Below are 21,531 nucleotides of genomic sequence, written 5' to 3'. Positions count from 1 at the left end.
GAGACACATGCGCTGACAAAGCAACATATTTTATTGGGAAGGGGCTCCCAGGAGGAGAGCAGTAGGGTAAGGAAACCGAGGAGCACTGCTCTGCCAGCTCTGGCTAGCAGTCTTGGGTTTTATGGTGATGGGATTAGCTTCTGGGTTGTCTTTGGCCAATCATTCTGATGAAGAGTCCTTCCTGGTGGTGTACGCATTGCTCAGCCAAGATAGATGCCAGTGAGAAGGATTCTGGGAGGCGGTTGGACGCATGGTATCACCTTTTAACCTTTCCTGAACTCTTGTGGTTGGTGGTGACTCATTAGTTCTATGTTTCTTAGGGACCTCCTGTCATAAAGCAACTCATGCAAATGGTTACTATGGTGCCTGGCTAGGGTGGGTGGTTTCAATCAGTGTTCTTCACCTAACACATGGACTGTAATCCTCTAGGCTCCTCTTTCCATGGGATTTTCCAGGTGGGAATACTGGAGTGGGTTAACCATTTCCTTCTTCAAGGGATCTTCCTGACCCAAGGATCAAACTGGAGTCTCTAAAGTCCCCTGCTTTGGCTGGCTGGTTCTTTACCACTGAGTCACCTGGGAAGCACACTTCAAATGTATTAAAATATGTATTTGATTTTGTGTAATTCTACAGGTTCAGTGTTGTAGGATGAAGATTTAAGCATGCCATTGCAACAAAATTAAGAGCTGATATTGCCTGCCTTAGCTGTGAGCTCATTTCATAAAGAGTTGTTTTGCTCTGTTGCATATCCCAGTAGATTTTAATCTCATATTCTCATAATTTAATCTTTTAAAATCTTTACAAGTGATGTTATTATTATTATGTTAATACCTTACAGGCTAGTAAAGTAATGCTCAAAATTCTCCAAGCCAGGTTTCAGCAATACGTGAACCGTGAACTTCCTGATGTTCCAGCTAGTTTTAGAAAAGGCAGAGGAACCAGAGATCAAATTGCCAACATCCGCTGGAGATTTCCAACAACCAGGAGATTTCCAGAAAAACATCTATTTCTGCTTTATTGACTATGCCAAAGCCTTTGACTGTGTGGATCACAATAAATTGTGGAAAATCCTGAAAGAGATGGGAATTCCAGACCCCCTGACCTGCCTCTTGAGAAACCTGTATGCAGGTCAGGAAGCAACAGTTAGAACTGGACATGGAACAACAGACTGGTTCCAAATAGGAAAAGGAGTACATCAAGGCTGTATATTGTCACCCTGCTTATTTAACTTATATGCAGAGTACATCATGAGAAATGCTGGGCTGGAAGAAGCACAAGCTAGAATCAAGATTGCTGGGAGAAATATCAATAACCTCAGATATGCAGATGACACCACCCTTAGGGCAGAAAGTGAAGAGGAACTAAAAGGCCTCTTGATGAAAGTGAAAGAGGAGAGTGAAAAAGTTGGTGTAAAGCTCAACATTCAGAAAATGAAGATCATGGCATCTGGTCCCATCATTTCATGGGAAATAGATGGGGAAACAGTGGAAACAGTGTCAGACTTTATTTTTCTGGGCTCCAAAATCACTGCAGATGGTGATTGCAGCCATGAATTTAAAAGATGCTTACTCCTTGGAAGGAAAGTTATGACCAACCTAGATAGCATATTGAAAAGCAGAGACAGTACTTTGCCAACAAAGGTCCGTCTAGTCAAGGCTATGGTTTTTCCAGTGGTCATATATGAATGTGAGAGTTGGACTGTGAAAAAGCTGAGCACTGAAGAGTTGATGCTTTTGAACTGTGGTGTTGGAGAAGACTCTTGTGAGTCCCTTGGACTGCAAAGAGATCCAACCAGTCCATTCTAAAGGAGATCAGGTCTGGGTGTTCACTGGAAGGAGTGATGCTGAAGCTGAAACTCCAATACTTTGGCCAACTCATGCCAAGAGTTGACTCATTGGAAAAGACTCTGACGCTGGGAGGGATTAGGGGCAGGAGGAGAAGGGGATGACAGAGGATAAGATGGCTGGATGGCATCACTGATTCGATGGACATGAGTTTGAGTGAAAACCGGGAGTTGGTGATGGACAGGGAGGCCTGGCATGCTGCGATTCATGGGGTCACACAGAGTCAGACACGACTGAGCGACTGAACTGAACTGACTGAATTACCTTCTAAAGGACCTTTTTTTTTCAACCTTGTAGAAATAATCGACTCATTTTTCACATTTAAGTGAAAGTGTAATATTTTTGTTTTAAGCATATTGGGTTTTGCAGCTCATTCACTTTTCTATATCCATTATTTAAAAGTTTCCATTGAGTTGTCGGGATGTCAAATAACAGTAGCACCACAAAGTGAATATAAGGGCTTCTCATTAAAGATGCATAAGCTTCAATAGCCTTTCAATTACTTATTGATAAATGGAAAATGACATTCTCCCCAAAAGAACAAGGGGAAAAAAGCCTTGTATTTATCTCAGAACTTTTCTGTTAAGTCAAAAAGAAAAAGTATCACTGCCTGCAGTTTTTCCATTACAATGAAAATTTAGTATCTGAACCATCACAATAGAGACTGTGAAAATGATAACAGTTTCCTAGACACCAGCAATTAAAAATTAGTCTTCAAAATCTTAAGTATTTTTATATAAATTATCAGACATGAAAGAATAATGTCAAGTACAAAATACAATGTATATGTTTTTGTCACTTGATAAATTTAAATATTCTATAAAGATTTCCATTGGTGTTATAGTTTACCTACCACTTTTTCTGTTATATAAGTGTTCACAGAAAAATTTTGAAATCACTGTGAGGTAATGGTTGAACATAAGAATTCAAAGTAATATGACTGTTTTCATTTCAAAATATCTTCATTTTTCAGCTGACTTACTATATATTTTACACAAACTCTGTATATGAACTACAGATTGTGAGGGCATACTCTTCTCAATGTAGACTTTGCTTCATTTTCAAAACCTATAATTCTAGTTACCAAGTAATAAAATAACTAGCCTCTCTGGTTGCAGAGAGAGCGTTTATGCTATAAATCTACACACTAGCTACTTGTAAATAGCTTTGAAGCCAAACAGCCAGGAACAATTTAATACCAAGAAATGTGGGAATTTCCTTTTTATCCTAATAAAGTGTTAACTTCAAAATATTTACATGTTTTCAGTTTTATTTCAAAATAAAAAATGCTCAGATCCAGTTATGGCAACTTAATTAAGTCACTTTTCATTCTTCAGGCTTTCTTAGGTTCTGCCGTGTAACTACTACTATAAAAAAGAATTCTCTGGGACTGATGACAATAATTGTTAAAATATATTTCTGAGCAAAGCACAAAAACATTTTACTATACAGCCAAAGATTTTTTATCAATAATAACCTTGAATTTGTCTATCCTGTAATAAAATTGCAATGTTATGCATAGTTAGACATTGGCTTAGAACAGAAACCGAACTTGGTTATAAAACATTGGGTCTCCAGTGAGATTTTACTGGACTGTAAATTAATAAACAGAAAGCTGAATTTTAAAAAGTCAGGAGACCAGAAGGGGAGCTCTCACACCCTGTGACCAGTATCTAATGAAGCTTAACAGGAAAAAGACAGACTATTATCTCTTGGCAGTGAGAAGTCAGCCAGTGAGAATGGTCACAAGTCAACCAATGAAAATGCTTGGATGCTTTGTTTTCCATTACCTTCTCAACTTCCTTTTCCCCTCTATGAAAGAGTTCTGTTCTCATTCTAGGAGGATTGGGACATTTTCTTCCTTGTTGATTTCATTTCAAGGAGATGTGTTCCAGTTTCTTAGAGAGACACGTAGCTGGGTCATAAAACTCTTCAAGATTTTGTTTTGTTTCTAAAAGATTTACATGTTTCAGAGAAAAAAGAAAAGCTTATCAACTGTGGCTTTATAAAGTAAGTATTCTAAGAAAAGGGGTAACGGAAGTCTCTCCTTTATTTTCAACATGGATAATTATCTCTTATTTTTAATTTATGTATGCATTTATAGTATAATCGGAAATAGAAAGGGGAAAAGCAAAGAAAAATCTCTGCCATTTATCATCAGACTTAAGATGCAGAAAAATAAGCAGCTAAACAGAGAAATCATAGAGAAGGAAATAGGAACCCTGTCCAGGATTCTTGCCTGGGAAATCCCATGGACAGAGGAGCCTGGTGGACTACAGTCCATGAGGTTGCAAAGAGTGGGACATACCTTAGCAACTAAACAAAATTACAAAAAGAGAAACAAGCATTGTTAAATTAATTTTTGATGTATAGTTGTTTTACAATTGTGTATTAGTTTCTACTGTACAGCAAAAAGTGAACCAGCCACACACACACACACACACACACACACACACACACACACACACACACACACACACACACACATATATAAATCGTCTCTTTTTTGGATTTCTTTCCCATTTAGGTCACCACAGAGCACTGAGCTGGGTTTCCTGAGCTATACAGTAAAGATGTTTGGTTTTTATCTACTTACTAATGAGTAATATCAAGGCAGATAGTTTTCATTAAGAAGGAAGACGATGCTGTGAAAGTGCTACGCTCAATATGCCAGCAAATTTGGAAAATTCAGCAGCAGCCACAGGACTGGAAAAGGTCAGTTTTATTCCAATCCCAAAGAAAGGCAATGCCAAAGAATGCTCCAACTACTGCACAATTGCACTCATCTCACACGCTAGTAAAGTAATGCTCAAAATTCTCCAAGCCAGGCTTCAAAAATACATGAACCGTGAACTTCCAGATGTTCAAGCTGGTTTTAGAAAAGGCAGAGGAACCAGAAATCAAATTGCCAACATCCGCTGGATCATCAGAAAAGCAAGAGAGTGCCAGAAATACATCTATTTCTGCTTTATTGACTATGCCAAAGCCTTTGACTGTGTGGATCACAATAAACTGTGGAAAATTCTGAAAGAGATGGGAATACCAGACCACCTGATCTGCCTCTTGAGAAACCTATATGCAGGTCAGGAAGCACCAGTTAGAACTAGACATGGAACAACAGACTGGATCCAAATAGAAAAAGGAGCACATCACGGCTGTGTATCGTCACCCTGCTTATTTAACTTATATGCAGAGTACATCATGAGAAACGCTGGGCTGGAGGAAGCACAAGCTGGAATCAAGATAGCTGGGAGAAATATCAATAACCTCAGATATGCAGATGACACCACCCTTATGGCAGAAAGTGAAGAGGAACTAAAGAGCCTCTTGATGAAAGTGAAGGAGGAGATGAAAATTTGACTTAAAGCTCAACATTCAGAAAACGAAGATCATGGCATCTGGTCCCATCACTTCATGGCAAACAGATGGGGAAACAGTGGCTGACTTTATTTTGGGGGGCTCCAAAATCACTGCAGATGCAGTGACTGCATGAAATAAAAAGACACTTACTCCTTGGAAGGCAAGTTATGACCAACCTCGACAGCATATTAAACAGCAGAGACATTACTTTGTCAACAAAGGTCCATCTAGTCAAGGCTATGGTTTTTCCAGTGGCCATGTATGGATGTGAGAGTTGGACTATAAAGAAAGCTGAGCACCGAAGAACTGATGCTTTTGAACAGTGGTGTTAGAGAAGACCTTGAGAGTCCCTTGGACTGCAAGGAGATCCAACCAGTCCATTCTAAAGGAGATCAGTCCTGGGTGTTCACTGGAAGGAGTGATGCTAAAGCTGAAACTCCAATACTTTGGCCACCTGATGAGGAGAGCTGATTCATTTGAAAAGACCTTGAGGCTGGGAAAGATTGAAGGCGAGAGGTGAAGGGGACAACAGAGGATTAGATGGTTGGATGGCATCACCGACTCAATGAACGTGAGTTTGAATAAATTTCGGGAGTTGGTGATGAATAGGGAGGTTGGAGTGCTGCAGTCCCTGGGGTTGCAGAGTCAAACATGACTGAATGACTGAACCGAACTGAACTGAGTAATCTACATCTATGATATTCTGTTGTTGTTTATTCACTAAGTCGTATCTGACTGTTTTGTGATCCTGTGGACTGTAGCCCTCCAGGCTCCTTTATCTATAGGACTTCCCAGGCAAGAATACTATAGTGGGTTGCCATTTCCTTCTTCAGATGATCTTCTCTACCAGGGATCAAACCTGGTCCTCCTTCACTGGCAGGCAGATTCTTTACCATTGAGTCACCAGGCAATATGTGATAGGTTATGTTACTATTTTTGATATTTTTATAACATCTTGGCTCAGTCTAAAGATGTTAATTAAATGCCTTTCAAAGTCTCCTGTTTGGTCTCTTAAATATTGAGACGAATTTCTTCCAAAATTGGGTTTGGCAACGTATGTAACAAAGCACGTGTGCTTGCTCAGTTGTTTCAGTTGTGTCTGACTCTTTGTAACCCTAGGGACTGTAGTTCACCAGGCTCTCTGTGGGATTCTCCAGGCAAGAGTACTGGAGTGGGTTGCCAAGCCCTCCTCCAGGGGATCTTCATGAGCTACAGATAGAACCCACGTTTCCTGTGTTTCCCGAATTGCAGCTAGATTCTTTACATGCTGAGCTACCTGGGAAGCCCTAACAGAGTATATTTTCCTCACACTAGTTCCTTACAATTTTGTTTGTTAATTTCTGTTTGGCTGGCTGTGTATATATGCTCTAACATCAGAGCTGGCCTCAGGAAACCATGGGATTGAAATGCTGGTTGACTGCCTAAGATTTCTGTCTGATTATGTCCGGTTTCAGTGATGCAGGCACTGACTGTCACCTCTTTGCTCTGAGGGCAAAAGCAGCTGATCCCCAGAAAAGGAGACGATTCTGCCCAGCTATTCCACATGCACTCACCCAAGTAATCCCTTCTCTGGGGATCTCCCCAACCATTTAAATGTGTTGCTCTGTTACTGAATCATCCTTTGGTAAAGATTTCACATCTGTCCCTCTATCCTCCTCCCAATGTCTTTTGGGCTATAGTTTGCACGAGCCTCTTTTCTCTGTTTTATGTATGTAACTAATTCCTCAAATTGCATGGCTAATTGATAAAAGATATTCTAGTTTTCCATCACCACTTTATATTTATTATTTTGTAATATATATATATATATATATATATATATATATATGGCCATTTAAAAGGGATTTGGCCAGGAGAGGTTCTTATATTTAGTCAGCCACCTTCATCCAATGTCCTTGTTCTGCACTTCCTATGATTACTGATTAGAAGCCTGATTTTTTCCTCTGGTCTGGATTGAACTTTCCTAAGAAATTGTATAGTATCTTTGTGGATTCATTTATTCTAGAAATTTAGGAGATTGTGTTAGCATTATTTTTGGTGAGGGAATTTGTCACTTGCAGAATGTTTTTTCCATGTGCATTTAAGAGATGGGGCAGATTGCAAAGCCCAGAATGGCCTTATTATGGCTTACACATTAAAACACAATAATATGTGGTGCAAAGTTCCGAAGAGTATCATTAGATATTGTATTATCTAGAAGTCCTAATTGAAGGGGGCCCTTTAAAGCTTGTAATTTAATTAACTTTAGGGGTTTTAGGACTTCCCAGGTTGCACTAGTGGTAAAGAATCAACCTGCCTATGCAGGAGACACAAGAAATACTGGTTCCATCCCAGGATCGGGACGATTCCCCTGGAGGAGAAAATGGCAACCCACTCCAGTATTTTTGCCTAGAGAATTCCACAGAGGGAAGGGCCTGGCAGGCTATAATCCATGGAGGTGCAAAGACTCATACCTGACTAGGCACACTACATGAGGATTTTTGATATTTAATAACGACTTTGTTTTTCATCTCCGTGGTGGTCACCGCCACAGAATACAAATATCAGGTCACAGACATGGTGTAGATGAAAGAGAAGTCGCTCATTCATGTCCGACTCTTTGCGACCCCATGGACTGTAGCCTACCAGCCTCCTCCACCTGTGGGATTCTCCAGGTAAGAGTACTGGAGTGGGTTGCTGTTTCCTTCTCCAGGAGATCTTCCCAACCCAGGGATCGAACCTGGGTCTCCTGCATTGCGGGCAGATGCTTTACCATCTGAGCCACCGGGGAAGACTCAATGAATCCATGCAAAACTGTGGATATTTACTCTCTCACTTAAATGAGTGTTGTTTTAATATTTGCTTTCATTAAAAAATTGGGGATATGTCAAAGATAGCTTCAAAAGTCTAACAGTTAAACTTGGAGCTACCAGAGAGTAATCAAAGTATGCAATTAAAATTAGAATGTGCTTAGGCCATCAATCTACAAATATTACTCTAGCTGTAGTGTGTATTTTATTATTTGAACCTGGAGAAAGCTGGAAAATTGTGAAGTATATACAGGCCTGTGGAAATTGCCCTAAATACTATTCTGGAAAGTCTTATCATTTTCATATTTCATCTTATATTAATAGCTTATATGAGTTTTTTCTTTTTCTTTTTACAGTTCTCCAAGATTAACAACAATGCTAAACTAGGGTAATAGATAATTGTATTTGCCAAAGGGCCTCTAAGAAACCAGATTAGATTATCAATTACAGGTCCCAGAATGTTCTGAAAAGTGTTCATATTACTGTTTTCTCACGGATTGCTGATTCATCCTCAAAAACAAATAGTTTGGATGAGGTTTGTGATGAGGTTTGTTTTACCTTGAGGTTTTTACTGTCTGGACTTTTTCTTTTTTGCTTAATATTCCCCAAGGGTAAGTGCTTTACCTTCTAATTCTGTGTCCTGGAATAGACAGCTGTAATTCAGTTTTCAAAAAGTGAGCTAGAGATACCTAGCATATACCATATGCCCTCTCTTTGCTTTTTTAGACCTTCTCACTCTTCTTTGACCTGCTCTCTGCCAGAAGAGCCTTACATGTATAGACCAAATCATTTGTACCACACCCCTTCTGGTTTCCTAAGCCTAGGGATCTGTGGTTTATTTTGAAGCTGGCTTCATCACTACACTGAAAGTCACATCTCTGCTCCACAGTCTTCTCTATGTGACTTTCTCCTTCTAAGATCTAGTATCTGCTCCTTCTCCTTACTGCTGACATAAGCGGTCTCAAGTTTCACAAAGGAAAGAGTAATGGAACTGAAAACGAAAAGGAGATGGCAGTAGTTCTAATAGTGAGGTTTACATAATGTAGCCAACCTCAGATTTTGGTTCATGGAGAGTTAAACACTCGTACTAACTATTTTGTCGCAACTGAAAACAAAATAAAACAAAAAACAACCTCATGTCAAAATGTTGTAAGCAAAAATGGATTATAGCTCTTATCACTGAAAAATCTAAAAGCAGATGATCAGTTACCAATAGATCGGATGGTCAAATATTGCCATTTGGACTGATAATATATAGTCACCTATTTGCTTTAGAACTAATACAAGATAGTAAAGAATAGTGAACAAATGGTTAGGAAACCACCCTTCAGCAGGTAACTTTTCAGTAGAGACCTCAAGGAAGAGAGCCAAGTTTCTTGAATATTTGGAGAAGAGAATTTCAGTGTGTTTAGTCTGTTTCCAAAGCAGCAGATGTCAGTACTTTTTAGCAGAGAGACTGGGGGGAATATCTGAATGTAAAAGTGGAAGTGGTGAGAGGCTAGTTTTTTTTTTTTTTTTTTTTTTTGAGTGTGGTGAAAAACCACTGAAAGATATTGTTAGCGGAAGTGACATTTTCTCAATATATTTTTAAAGAATCCCTTTGGGTCCCATGTGGGGAATAGATGTAAAATGATAAGAATGATGATTAGTCATCCATTTTAGAAGGCTGTTACTTTGAAACAGTGAAAGATAATTGACTTGATGGAGGTTATGGCAAATGCCTGGATCCAGAATAGTAGATATGATCTGAAAACAGAGAGAACTTTCAGATTGGTTGTGGAGAGTTAGAAGAAGTAAGAGCATCCTCAAGGTGGTTTAGCCTGAGTAATTAATTGCATGAAAGTGGTGCCATTCATTGAATTAGAGAATATTAAAAAGGAACAATTTGGAGTTCATAACATCTGGAGTTCTGTTTTGAGCCTGTTCTGGTTTGAAAGTTGGAGATATCTTCCAGACATATGAGTGGAGATATCTAGGATGCATATGAAAATATTAGATTATTATTAGCAATGTTAGATGTCTTACACCTATGAATTCCCTGGTGCTAGCCTGAAAGAAGTCTTTTGACTGCCAGTCATGTAAAATTGAAACAAGTTCGTAAAACTTGAAATTCAGAGGCATGTGAATTTCAGAGTTAGTTGATATAAGGGCTTAAAGTTACCAAATGCAAATTTTTTAAAAATCTGACATTCTGCTCCTTTACCACAGACTGGCTTCATCTTAAATTTGTTTCCCTTTTGGCCATGGAATGGCATACAGGATTAATTGATCTTCATGTTTCCTCACATTGTATCAGAAAGATGGGAGGCTGGTTTGCCATACTGTTGCTGTGACAACAGAGAGAGGAAAAATTTTCTCCCAGAAGTCCCCAGCAAATACCTTTTCATCTGTCGTTGGGCCACATGCTCACTCCTGAATGTGTAATTGTGGCAAAGAGGATAGAATTTTTCTGAGGGAGGAATGAATGGTTTGATATAAAGGCTAATGGGCAAAAATTGAAAGAAAAGAAGAATGTTTACTATGAGGGAAAATTGAGATTTATCCAGATTAATATTATTAGTATTATAAATTTAATATGAATAAAATTGATTAGTGGATTACTTGGAGTACATAAACAATTCTTCATGGTCAGTATAAATGACAAAGCAGAAAGAATAAATTTTCTTTTTACCAATTCCTTTCTTTTTGATGGAGTTACAAAACTGGTAAACAAACATGGATCTAGACTTTGGACTCATTTACACCATCTTAATATGAAAATAAGTAGGAAAAGCAAAGTATTTGTTTTTCTCCGTCTGTTCTATTCCTTTGACTATGCCAGACTTTGACACTGTACTCTGGGTTGAATATACCCTAATTAAACTAGAAGGTTTTCAAATATGATTATACGGCAATCATTTCTATTCTACTTTAATCACAGGAAAGATGCTTTGGACTAATTTTTTTATACTGAGGACTAGATAAAACTAGAACCAACACAAATGATACTTCATCCTCTAATACAGTAGCTATAGCTTAGCACTGTAGGGAGAAAAGATAAACTGTCATTTAGCTGCAGAACTTCTCAATGTTATTGTATACAAGTGAGAAAAGAATAGCATATCCTCAATTTTCATCAAAGGGACTCTATGATGTTGAATTTTCCATTTCCTCAAAAAATGTATGAATGTAATGAATAAATGCAGATTCTATTTAAACTAATAGAAGAAAGATCTGACAGAAGTAAAAAATGTCTTTTTGTGTTAAAAGCATGTTTTAAACCTAAAGCAAATGGTTCTCAATTGTGCCGAATAACCATGATGAACTAAAAAAAAATACAACCTCCTAATCAATTTTCCATCATTTAAACTATTCATTATGAAGGATTTAAAAGTGTGCCTATTTGTGATCACTCAAAAAAGATGGGTAAAAAAGAGAAAAAAAATCAGATCACACTTTACTACCTGATACCACGCTCTCCAACTTTCAGAACTGGATCAGAGTCTTTTAAAAACACATATGTTGAAGTCTAACACATTTTTTTTTATCCTAAGATTATAAAAAGTTCTATATGTGAGTATTATTGCATGCAGGATATTTTTCAGAACTATATATGCTCTGCACGACATTCAGAAAATAGTGACTCTAAACTCAAGGCATAAACCTATACATCTACAGTGTTAAGAAATTGAAAGTTCCTCTTTGACTAATCAATCCTTCATGTCTGCTAATTTTCAGCTGGTCTTTCATTCTTATTTTTCTTTCTCTCTCTTCAGTGTGTGCTGCCTCAATTATACTTGTATCAGTCTGAACATAGACCAAGTGCCTTACTTCCTTACTGTGATCAATCAGTTCGGTTCAGTTCAGTCCCTCAGTCGTGTCTCACTCTTTGTGACCCTATGGACTGCAGCACACCAGGCCTCCCTCTCCATCACCAATGCCCAGAGGTTACTCGAACTCGTCCATTGAGTCAGTGATGCCATCCAACCATCTCATCCTCTGTCATCACCTTCTCCTCCCACCTTCAATCTTTCCCAGCATCAGGGGCTTTTCCAATGAGTCAGTTCTTCACACCAGGTGGCCAAGTATTAGAGTTTCAGCTTTAGCAACAGTCCTTCCAATGAATATTCAGGACTGATTTCCTTTAGAATGGACTGGTTGGATCTCCTTGCAGTCCAAGGGCCTCTCAAGAGTCTCAACACCACAGTTCAAAAGCATCAATTCTTTGGCGCTCAGCTTTCTTTATAGTCCAACTCTTACATCTGTACATGACTACTGGAAAAACCATAATTTTGACTAGATGGAACTTTGTTGGCAAAGTAATGTCTCTGCTTTTTAATATGCTGTCTAAGTTGGTCATAACTTTTCTTCCAAGGAGCAAGTGTCTTTTAATTTCATGGATGCAGTCACCATCTGCAGTGATTTTGGAGCCCCCAAAGATAAAGTCTGTCACTGTTTCCATTGTTTCCCCATCTATTTGGCATGAAGTAATGGGACCAGATGCCATGATCTTAGTTTTCTGAATGTTAAGTTTTAAACCAACTTTTTCACTCTCCTCTTTCATTTTTATCAAAAGGCCCTTTAGTTCTTCTTCGCTTTCTGCCATAAGTTCTTCTTTGCTTCCTGCCTGATTGGGTCAGGCCCCAAGATTACCTCCATTTTGTGTTGTTCAGTCACTGCTGCTGCTGCTGCTGCTGCTGCTGCTAAGTCACTTCAGTTGTGTCCGACTCTGTGCGACCCCATAGACGGCAGCTCACCAGGCTCTACAGTCCCTGGGATTCTCCAGGCAAGAACACTGAAGTGGGTTGCCATTTCCTTCTCCAATGCATGAAAGTGAAAAGTGAAAGTGAAGTCGTTCAGTCATGCCTGACTCTTCGCAACCCCATGGACTGCAGTCTACCAGGCTTCTCTGTTCATGGGATTCTCCAGGCAAGAGTGCTGGAGTGGGGTGCCATTGCCTTCTCTGGTTTAGTCACTAAGTTGTGTCTATTAATGCCAAAAGATAACCTCCATACTTAACATCAATTGATTTGTAAAATCCCTTCACAGCAGTACCCAGATTAGTGCTTGATTGTTAATTAAGGAAAACCAGGTATCTCAAAGAATTTAATGCTTTTCTATGTATGGGAAGGTGCAAGCCAGGCTTACTGAAATAATTTCTTTCATGTGCACCTAATCTATTTGGGGCCACTATCCTGTTTTCACATCCTGAGCTTCCTTTCCTCAGGGCTCACTGTAGGGATCGGCTACAATCTGACGGCTGTTCAGTTTAGTTCAGTCATGTCTGACTCTTTGCGACCCCATGGACTGCAGCACACCAGGCCTCCCTGTCCATCACCAATGCCTGGAGTTTACTCAAACTCATGTCTACTGAGTCAGTGATGCCATCCAACCATCTCATCCTCTGTCGTCCCCTTCTCCTCCCACCTTCAATCTTTCCCAGCATCAGGGCCTTTTCAAATGAGTCAGCTTTTCACATCAGGTGGCCAAAGTATTAGAGTTTCAGCTTCAACATCAGACCTTCCAATGAACATTCAGGACTGATTTCCTTTAGGATGGACTGGTCGGATCTCCTTGCAGTCCAAGAGACTCTCAAGAGTCTTCTGCAACACCACAGTTCAAAAGCATCAATTCTTCAGTGGTCAGCTTTCTTTATAGTCCAACTCTCACATCCATGCATGACTACTGGAAAAACTATAACCTTGATTAGATGGATCTTTGTTGACACAGTAATGTCTCTGCTCTTTAATATGTTGTCTAGGTTGGTCACAACTTTTCTCCCAAGGAATAAGCATATTTTAATTTCATGTGATCAACAACTTTACCAAATTAGAAATTTTATTAAATGAGTTAATGAAAGACAACACAGGCATCAAAAATGCCATCTCTTCAGGGACTCATGTATACTCTTTGGCTTTTTGCTAGTTCCCTCTCAATTCCTCTCTCTTCTCCACCTCTACAGAGAAACAAAGAACCATTTTCTTAGGCAACATGTTTCATCTCACACATTGGCACCTCGAGGTTTCTTTTTTTTAATATTTCTTTCTTGATAAACTGTTTTCTCACAGAATCTTATTCTGAATTAACTTATGTTGATATTGTAAATGCAGATTTTTTCCCCAGTATTTATCTTTAGTGTAACTTAACTAAAATTTATCTCTGTTGAGACAGCCTGTTTCAGTCAACCCTGTACCTGTTAGAGTCTATGAGTTACCTAGGTGCCTAATGGCTTAGTTCAAAAAGGAGAGTGTCTCACTCTTCTTTCTGATAAGATCATGGTCCTTCTTGGTTTGCTCACCCTTCCTTCATGTATCTGTATCCCTGTAATGTTTACTAAACGTTCAGGCTGTTATGTTCTTTTTCCAGTCATTCACTTTTTCCTTAGTGTGTGATTTGTCCCTTAGTGTTCCTCTCAGACAGAGCTTTTCACTGAACTTAATGTGATGATAACTGGAAGTTATATGTAATTTTTAAAAAATACTACTAAAATACAGGAATTGTGGTGGAATCTCTTCAATAGACTCTAATTTCTTCTCAATTTGTGATATTCAATATTATGTTTTAAAAATATCTTTATTCTTTTCATAATATACCCTATGATTACATTCTTCATTTAAATTTATGCTTAAAATATAAAGTTGCTATAAATTTATGTTGGAAACATCTTTTAAACTATATAACAATATAAAAAGTTGATGCTTTAGAAATAAGATTTTATAGTTACTGATATGTTTATTGGGAATGGACACAAATGCTATTAGACTGCAAAGAAATGAATTCTAAACAATGTAATCTAGTTTAGTTATTACGGTTAGGAAAATTAAAGAATAAGTAGAACATGATATTGTCAAGTGCTTGGGATGCAACATGATACCAAATGCTTGCAGGAAGATAGCTGATTGCAATAGGAATGGGTAACAACCCCACAATTAATGCACAGGAAATAAATTTGGAGTATTGAGTGACTAGAAAATTCAACTCAAAATATCAACATTAAAAAATAAATAGGTAAGAGCAGTTTAAAAATGCTTATGAGAGATAAGAAGTACCAGAATCTTGTAGATTAATTTCTTTCCTTCTGGTCAGTTACTTAGGAAAACAGTGTCCATCCATTATGCTCAGTTGTGTCCAACTCTTTGCGACGCCATGGACTGTAGCCTTGCAGGCTCCTCTGTCCATGAGATTCTCCAAATAAGAACACTGGAGTGTGTTGTCATTTTCTACTCCAGGGAATCTTCCAGACCCAGGGATTAAACTCACATCTCCTGCATCTCTTACAATGGCAGGTGGATTCTTTACCTGAGCCACTAGGGGAGCACTGAATCCTATATTCATGCTTTTCTTAGTTAAAAAATTCTACTTTTAGCACTTATTTTTTATTAGTGAGAATCTCATTTTAGCTTTTCTTAAAATTGAACATTTTTACATTGTAGATTTTATACCCAAACTTCCTTTTTTGCACCTTTAAAAATTATAACTTGAAATAGCTGTTACATTGATTGTTAGTCTTAATGTAGCTTTTTATATTGCTTCAGTAAAGGTAGAAAAACAATAATGGATTGTTTTGGCTTCATATGAGTTCATTACCCTATCTAGTTGATTCAATCTCTTTTTTTCCCCCTTTTATTATCTTAAATTATACTGTATTTCATATTAAGTTTTTTTTTTATTTGTAGGACAAACTAATTGCTAATGTGAGGAAGAAAAGTGTAGGATCTGGAACCAGACCCATCCCAAACTCAGCCAGTAACTGGGAGGTTATGAAGAAGAACAACATTAGAAGCTTGAATGTGTAGTGAGCATTTGAGTCCTAGAGTAATTGAGAACAATCACAATGAAAAAAGCAGTTTTGTATACCTTTCTTAGATATCTTCATCATAGTAGAATATGGACATTCATAGACTTTAACAGGAAAGAAAAAAAGAAAACTTTAAAAGTTTCTGTTGAGAGAGGGCAAAAGAAAAACTAAGAACGTGTGGTAGTGTTACCAAAGTTAAATTTGGCTGCTCATGGCTCAAGAATCTGATACTGAGAGGCCAATATGGGGTAAAAAGAAAGAGCATTATTGAGGAAGTTGGCAATCCCAAAGAGAAGGTTGACTCATGGACCAAAGAACTGAGTTCCTACTCCCCATGGTTTGCTTGGAGGTTATACAGGAGAAAGAGAAAAAACAGCTACATGCTCATGAGAAGGTTTCAGGGTATATGCTCAGTTCATGGACATCCTTTTGTTTGGCTGGTGATGAGATAAGCAGGAGTCTACATCATCAACTTCTGGTTCCAAATGGTCTGTGGGTCTACATGCTTGTGGTCAGCACGTTTGTGGGCAAACTTATCTGACAGGGGTTTTAGTATCTGCAAAACAGTTCAAAAGATATGGTGTAGAATGTTTTATATAGCCCTTAAGAAAAACTGTCTTTGACTTTGTTTAATAGCTAAACTATCATTATTTAGTCTTGCTTGACAGTTTTCCTTTGTTTCTGCATTTTCTCATTTCTCTGATTAAATGTATTATTTGGCTAAAGTTTTTTTTACAGACAAGAGGCAAGTGGAGGACATGAAGGGGGAGGGCCTGGTCCCAGAGAGGCCCCATAAGGCCTTGTGCAGTTACAGTAGCAAGATGAAAATACTTTTTAAAAATATGAGTAAGAAAGACTGAAAAGTATCCTTTTGGCTTAGCAACAAAGAAATCTTCAGTTATCTTGGAATGACAATTTCAATGTAATACAGTAAATTAGGGTGAAATGGAATGATGGAAGCCAGAGATGAGGAAAGAGAATTTTTTTTTTCCTTAACATTTGTTCATTCAACAAATATTCAGCACCTACAATGTGCCAGACATTGGTCACAATTGGTCACATTGGTCACAATAGCAAACAATTCTCCTTGCCTGTAGTAAGCTTAGGCTGTAGAAGAAGGTGTTTAAATGCCAATTGCATGTAAAAAAAATTAAAATAAAATAAGCAGAAACCTCAATTAAATAGAGTTGGATTGGATACAATTGGAATTACCATTAGATACAATGACATATTATTCTCCACAGTCAAACTGACCTTTCAAAACAGTCCTTGTGTTCTAAACTTTTCCAACATATACCTGATTTATATAACTTTATTGTTGAGTAAATTGTCTTGGGGTTTATGGAGACGAACTATTATGTTTGTATTAAGATTTGCTGGGAGTGATAGGTGGACATATCTATATATCAATAAGGACTAATCATCTCTCTCATTTTTTGTATATAGGGAATTGATAACTATACTGTTTGAACCCCACAGTGTTTTACTCCCCTTTCAAAAAGATCAATTTGGCACTCCCCCCCCCCTTTTTTTTAATTGAAAGTAAGATTTTTTTTCTCATTTTAGGGCAAAGGATAACTTGCAGGATTAACTAAAAAGATAGTTTAGATGCTGTATATTTTTAAAACTAAGAACATGTATATAGATTCTGTGTTACCAAGTTTATATATGACAGTTGAAAAAAAAATTCCCTTGTAATGATCATGGTGTTAAAATCTGGGGCTTTAGTAAACTTGGAGAACCGATAGTCATAAGATCAGTGGATAGTTTCACTCCCAAAGAAATGAATTGCTCCTGTGTACTTCCCTGTAGAACCCAATAGTAAATCCTGTCTCAGTCCTATATATTTATAAGGACCCTATAAGATGACCACCAAGGCTTTGGGCCTATGTTAAACAGGAAGCTTATGAAAATATCTTCTATAAACTTTTTTTTTCTTTCCAATAAGTTCACATTTGGATAAGTTAAAAAAGATAGTAATTACCTTTATGTTTCCAGAACACTATAATTTGGGTGATTGTTAATTCAGTTAGATATTGGAAAAAAATTCAGTTAGTCTCTAGAGTTGGGAGACTAGAAAAGTGAGATCTCACACCCTGTTGACCTCAACAGGAAGAAGACAGAGTTCCCTCTCCTGGCAAAGATATTTGATACAAATGAACTTACAAAACAGAGACTCACAGATTTTAAGAATGAACTTGTGGTTGCAGGGAGGAGAATGGAGGGAAGGGATAGGTAGAGAGTTGGGGATGACATACACACTGCTATATTTCAAACAGATAACCAACAAGGACCTATTGTATAGCACATGGAACTCTGCTCAATGTTACAGGAAATGAGTTTGGGGGTGAACTGATAGGTATATATGTATGGCTGAGTCCCTTCACTGTTCACCTGAAACCAATCACAACATTGTTTATTAATTGACTATACTCCAATATAAAATAAGGTTAAAAGAAGACTTAATGAAAAGCCATGAATTCTTTGCTTATTAAAATTCTGCCACCTCTCTTTCCCCATCTATACCAGCTTTCTTCTTCCCTTTCCAGTCCTTTCCTTGCATGTTTCCTCATTTTTGCAAACCTTGAGTTGCCACGTGCTACTGATCCCAAATAAACACATCCTTGTTGGAGAATTATCTGGTAGTCTTACTTGTTTCAGATCAACACAATGAGTAAGAAGGAAAAGTTGAAAAAAGGTTGAGAAAAGATGTGTAATTGACCCCTTGGATAGTTTTCCTACCAGCTGCAGAGCTCAAACTGTTATAACAACTGGTGGTATATGAATACACGGATGGGAGAGAAAGGGAAGATGGACTAACACACGTGATTCCTGCTGAAAAAAAATTTTTTCTTCAAATATGTTAGCTATTTCTTCCTGCAAATATATACGTACAGCAGATGTTTCAGTCCAAATAGCATTGGAAATATTTATGTGAATATTTCATTCTAGTTTTGCATTGGGTGGTTTCACTTAAATGACTGGAGGGATAAATCAAAAATAAGCAAAAGATTCACATTTAACAGCATCTCACTAATTACGGTGGTTCAGTGGTAAAGAACTCAAATGCCAATGCAGGGGAGGCAGGTTTGATCCCCAGGAGGGGACGATTCCCCTGGCAAAGGAAACCGGCAGCCCACTCTAATTTTCTTTTCTGGGAAATCCGACAGACAGGAGCCTGGCCAGCTACACATGGGGTCGCAAGAGTCTGACAAGACTTAGCAACTAAACAGCTCATTAATTATAGCATAAAATCATAGTCCTATAAATCATTGAAGTGGTTAATCAAATCTGAAAAGTAGCATTCCTCATTGCTAGATTTATTTCACTGTAAAAACTGCGTTAGAGCTCTTTCCTTTAGGGGAAGACAATTGGGAACTAAAATAAGGGCCCGGTCCCCAGGAGCTTCCAAATCTACCAAACCCGCCTAGGTCTGCGAAAGGCTTTTCATTGGCTATTGGATTTAGGAAATGTATAGCACCGCCTCTCCTCCCTCTGCCACCCGCCAGAGAGACCGCTCGAAATCGGCGGGAGCCGCCCTAAGTGGATCCGCGGGAATTCGGGGAGCGGGAGTAGTACAGCCGCCACCCTCCCCGCCACGCGCTGGCTCCTCTCTAGGTATTCCGAGAAACTTCCAGCGCATTTTAGGCCTAGACACCACGCCGCAGTTCGTCCTCCAAAGGCCCGAGAACGAGCCGCTCTGTGCCCTAGCGGTCGTGTACGCATGCGTGGGACTGGGTTGCTGCCGTGCGCGTGACGTCACCAGCGCGCCCGTCCGAACGCTTCCTAGTTTCTCTTTTAAAAGAGCGGGTCAGTCAATTTCCAAGCTAAATTTGGAGATCTTGAAGTGGTTACGAGGTGAGTCGGGACCTGAACCGGTATTATGAAGAGCCTGGTTTAGTTTAGATCAACATTTGGAGGAGTTATTGCAGGGAAACTGTTCATACTTGTCTTTCTCGTGAGCTTACTTGTGTTGAGCATTTTAGCGTTTTGTGAGCACCTGACTTCAGTTAATCCACGTCTCCGCCCTCAAGACTGTCGCCTGGCTTGGGGAAGCTTGGCGCGCACACACTAAAACTAAATATTAAATATCGATACTAGTGCGTGTCCCAGGCAATAAGTTTGGGGGAAAAAAAAGAATCTGAAAATGCTCAGGTTAACAGCTGTTCAGTAGTTTCTTTCGACTGCATAGGGGCTGGAGGGAGGAGGCAACAGATATATTTTGGAGTCATAAACTTTTGGGGCACAGTTTACCTACACAACGTTACAACTGCCAAAGGGATTTAAAAACAAGCGCAAAACTTTTCAGCCTCCTTTCCCTTCCTCAGTAGTTTGTACCTTTCAAAGCACAGTGGTAAAGGCAGTTGTTAGTGCCCTTTTCACAGATTCTAAAGCTGAATTATACAAGTAGTTCTTAAAATACAAGACTAATAGAAAATGGTTAATTTTGAATGCCTTAGGAGAATGTGTGTATTGATCATCGTAATAAAATTACAGAATAATTCACCCGTCCTTCTTCTCCCCCAACAGTGATGACTAACTAAAAAGGAAAAGCAAATCAAAGACGCTTAAAGCAAATTATTTACTACTTTGGATAAAATACTGGTTTTTGTGTTTTCAGCAGTAAGTTATCAACTTCCCTAACCGAATTTGCTTTCCATCACACTATGAAGCAGATCTGATATGCCACTTGAATTAATAAAAGAAGTCAATGGAGTGCCTGAAGTTGATCTGCTAAATAAATTACACAAAGTAGATATCAGATCCCTACAGCCAGGTTGTGATTATGACAAGAAATATATCCAGGTAAGAACTGACACAACTCAGAATAGTTAGCGTTTGTTTTCTGAAGTTGGATTGTCGAGTGCCTTGGTGTGGTTTTTATTTGAGCTTATCCAGATGTGAGCAACTGAACTTCTTGGATGCATAGTTAAACAGTTTTTATCAAATTAGGGACATTATTGACTAATGTTTCTTGGATTTTTTTTTTCTTGCATATTATTACTCTTTTTCTGGATGTCACTTACATGTATGGTGGCATGTTGGGTTCTTTGATATTGTCCTTCTGGTCTGTCAGGTACTGTTTGTCTTTCTTCAGTACTGTTTTGTTTTCGCAGAGGATTTCAGATTGTGGAATTTCTGTTGATTTTGTCTTTTAAGTTCCTGAAATTTTGGGGGGGTTATATCCAATATTTTTAATGCATATTTAGTGGGACGGGGAAGCCTGGTGGGCTTCCATCTATGGGGTCGCACAGAGTCGGACACGACTGAAGCGACTTAGCAGCAGCAGCAGTGAATTTTAAAATTTTAGTTGTTGTATAGTTAATTTTGGGTCAAAGTTAAGAGTGATAGGAAGCAGGTAAAGAGCTTTCTGACAAAATGTGTCATATAGTAAAAGAGAAATGATGTCACTTTTCAGTTTTACCAGGTAATCAATATTCTCCACGTAGACATTTGTTATCTTTCATTTTTTTTGTTTTCCATTTTCCTGATATTTCCTGTCATATGAAAAATCAATATTCTCCATGTAGACATTTATCTTTCTTTTTTTTTTCCATTTTCCTGATATTTTTTGTCATATGAAATAAAGTTCTATGTATTACAGCTGGTCTTTTCTACTTCACTGTATTTAAATTCCTAATCAAACGTTTTTTAGTATTTGCAAACTCACTTCACATTTGGTTGATTAGGATGATGCTTCTTGCATCAGTTCAGTTTGTTCAGTCTCTCAGTCATGTCCGACTCTTTGCAACCCCATGAA

At 38.3% G+C, this 21,531-nt stretch overlaps 1 protein-coding gene and 1 pseudogene across 7 annotated transcripts in view; both read left to right on the top strand.

Moving 5' to 3' along the window:
- Positions 1-15,768, top strand: part of LOC101102641 (developmentally-regulated GTP-binding protein 1-like) — an 87,903-nt pseudogene extending 72,135 nt beyond the window's left edge.
- Positions 15,769-19,537: 3,769 nt separating this feature from the next.
- The window catches only part of POT1 (protection of telomeres 1), a 95,144-nt gene continuing 93,150 nt past the window's right edge, over positions 19,538-21,531 (top strand). For 2 of the 7 annotated variants that reach the window (XM_012177073.5, XM_060415094.1), the window contains exons 1-2: positions 19,538-19,628; positions 20,392-20,576. In XM_012177073.5, coding sequence (XP_012032463.1) covers positions 20,454-20,576 — 123 coding nt within the window. In that variant the 5' untranslated portion in view covers positions 19,538-19,628; positions 20,392-20,453. Of the gene's footprint in view, positions 19,629-20,300; positions 20,577-21,531 lie in introns of those variants that run through there. The other 5 variants (XM_004008031.6, XM_012177076.5, XM_042248766.2 and 2 more) reach the window with 5 other exon arrangements.

Source organism: Ovis aries, chromosome 4 (genome assembly GCF_016772045.2).
Source record: "Ovis aries strain OAR_USU_Benz2616 breed Rambouillet chromosome 4, ARS-UI_Ramb_v3.0, whole genome shotgun sequence".
Lineage (NCBI taxonomy): Eukaryota > Metazoa > Chordata > Mammalia > Artiodactyla > Bovidae > Ovis > Ovis aries.
Note: the sequence above shows the minus strand (reverse complement) of the source record. Positions and strands in the feature narration are given on the sequence as shown.